Source organism: Galeopterus variegatus, unplaced genomic scaffold, assembly GCF_000696425.1.
Source record: "Galeopterus variegatus unplaced genomic scaffold, G_variegatus-3.0.2 Scaffold6214, whole genome shotgun sequence".
Classification (NCBI taxonomy): Eukaryota; Metazoa; Chordata; class Mammalia; order Dermoptera; family Cynocephalidae; genus Galeopterus; species Galeopterus variegatus.
In genome coordinates, this window is record NW_007732325.1 from 27158 (window position 1) to 29742 (window position 2585).

Consider the following 2585-nt stretch of genomic DNA (forward strand, 5'->3'; position numbering starts at 1 on the left):
GGAGTGCTGCTGCGCTCCCAGCGCCACACTCTCCCGAGTGCGCCACGGGCTTGGCCCAAATAATTTTCTTAATATTGAATACATAAGTGGAACAGACAGGATTAAAATCAAGGTGTGTTTAACTCCAAGGCCTATGTGCTTTCCACTGTACCAAATGGTTTTCTACTACTACAAAATGTCAAACGACTTTAAAAAGAAAGAAAAGAAAAAAAAGAAAACAACCAAAGGAAATAGCCTCTATTTTCAGGTAGCACTGTTGCTAAACTATAAATTAAGATATTTAATTTGAACATTGGCACAAGTACCTAAAAAGAATATGTGAGATTCCTTGGATCTTCTTCCTATCATACCAGCATTTCAGAGGAGCAAAAGCGGTGACATCAAAAGATGCTGGCACTATTGATATTTTGGTCAAGAAAATTCTTTGTTGAGCTATCTTGTGCACTGTAGGATGTTTAGCAGCATCAGTTATTTCTTAAAATATAACTGGACAATCAGAACTGTAGATATCCTGGTTAAAGATTCTGTACAGCTGATATAAGAAGCATTAAATAAATACATGCACTTATGGTATACTTTGTACTGCATGAAGACAGCACTAGAGCTTAGTCTATTAATTGTTTTTAGAGTGTCTCTTTGTTCAGGAAGATTGTAATCATTTTTAAACCGTCTCTTTAGAGTCATCAACATTCAAGAAGTATCCCCAAAATGTACTACTACAACATATATCAAGTCACACACTTGCAATAAATTAATTGATGGTAAGAAAGTGCAGATTGTTCCTTCCCATTAAAATTCTTTGTTTAAAATTCCTTGTTAAAAAGACTCATTATTATTAAGAAAAAATACCTGCGTCAGAAAGTTTCCAGGAAGATCATAGGTTTTGCACAGTTCTGATATGGTTACCTGACCACTTTCTTGCAATTTATCATTTACCTCTTCAGCTAACTGATCCAAATAGTTCCTAATAATGAAGAAAAGAACAGGTAAAAAAAATTAGGAGTAATGGTTTTTCTCAATTTTCTCTTTTATGTTTATTTTTTGTTGAAATAAGTTTGCTCCAAAAGTAATAAATAGAATATGTGTACATAAGCACCATTCATTACTCATATTCTAAAAATTATTTTTTTNGGTGGGACACAAAGCCACTGAGATGAAGTTGATGACATAGGGCAAAAGGAAATAATTGAGAAGGTAGTTTTCTGAAAACTAGAGCTTGTCACATGGATCCAAACATTTCAGAAATTCTTATTTTAGAAAAATTAGTGATTTTGAAAGTAAAATTGTTATTTATTAGAATTATAAACTGTTATTGGGTAAAAAGGATACTAAAATCATCTAGCCTCATCTGAGACCCAAAGAAGTTAAGTGACTGACTCATCTGCTCAAGGTTACATGGTTACTACTATGTGATAGAGCTGTGACCGAAATTCTTCTGAGTTTAAATTGCATACTCTTTCCATGATTCCGGGGTGACTTTGATATACTGATCTGGGCAGCAGTTCTTAAACTGCGTTCCGCATAAGTGCATCTGGGGTTATGAGGGTGGTGAAGGTAGGGAAAAGGAGAAGTGGATTGGAGAGAGTTAAGCTGCATTCTAGGACTCTAGAATCCCCACTCCCTTTTCACAAAGCTCCCCCACTTCTATCTGTTTAATAGACTGGGGACCTAAATGAGATTTTGTTTAAAAAAAAAGATTCAGCTGCTAGGGAAAAAAATGCAAACAAACAATGATCAAAAAAAAACAAACACACATACTTTAAAACATGCTTACCGGGTAATAGCACTGAATAGTCCACGGATGCGTGCTTTATGTCGAGCTACAAAAGCTTCAGTAAAAATTACTCCTCTATTATCAAGATCAATATGTCCACTGATAATTCTACCAAGTCGCTGAGTTAGTGCCTGGGGGTAAAGACATAAGTTTTTATTAATTTGAAAAAACAAAATTACACATATGAATTTGTAGAGTCATACTCAACTCATGCTGCAAGCTGATATTGTATCAATCATGTGATTGAGAAATTTCAACAAGCATACAAGATATATAAATTAAAATGAAGATTCAGGTTCTAGGAAACTTCATTATCTCATAGCAGAGCCAAGAAATGAGTCAAATTGCTAAATAAATTTACTTTTAATGTAAAATAAAAATGACTGTTTAACTAACTTTCTAGATATAGGCAGCTTCCAACATATAGACAACCAACACATACAGATTCAGACTGTACTCTAGCTTTTAACACTAACAGAGAGGAATACGAGGGTGCTTCAAAAAGTTCATGGAAGGGCCGGCCCGGTGGCGCACTGGATAAGTGCGCCGCTTGAGAAGCGCGGCGGCGCTCCCGCCCGAGGGTTCGGATCCCACATACAGACCAGTTCCCGCTCACTGGCTGAGTGAGGCGCGGGAGCAACACCGAGGGTTGCAATCCCGTTGCCGGTCCCCGGTCCGGTACAGGGGCAACACTGAGGGTTGCGATCCGTTGCCGGACACGGAAAAAGACAAAAAGACAAAAAAAGTTCATGGAAAAATAGAATTAAAAGATAATACAAAGTTCATGGAAAAAAAATTAAAAGATAATACA

The 2585-nt window shown here is 36.5% G+C and overlaps 1 protein-coding gene across 1 annotated transcript in view; it reads right to left on the minus strand.

The window, feature by feature from the left end:
• Positions 1-2585, minus strand: part of LOC103605986 (E3 UFM1-protein ligase 1-like) — a gene marked incomplete at its 3' end in the record, with an annotated part of 33377 nt that overhangs the window by 26835 nt on the left and 3957 nt on the right. The window contains exon 5 of the mRNA XM_008590580.1: positions 1775-1905. Within this exon, the coding sequence (XP_008588802.1) occupies positions 1775-1905 (131 nt within the window). The remainder of the gene's footprint in view (positions 1-1774; positions 1906-2585) is intronic.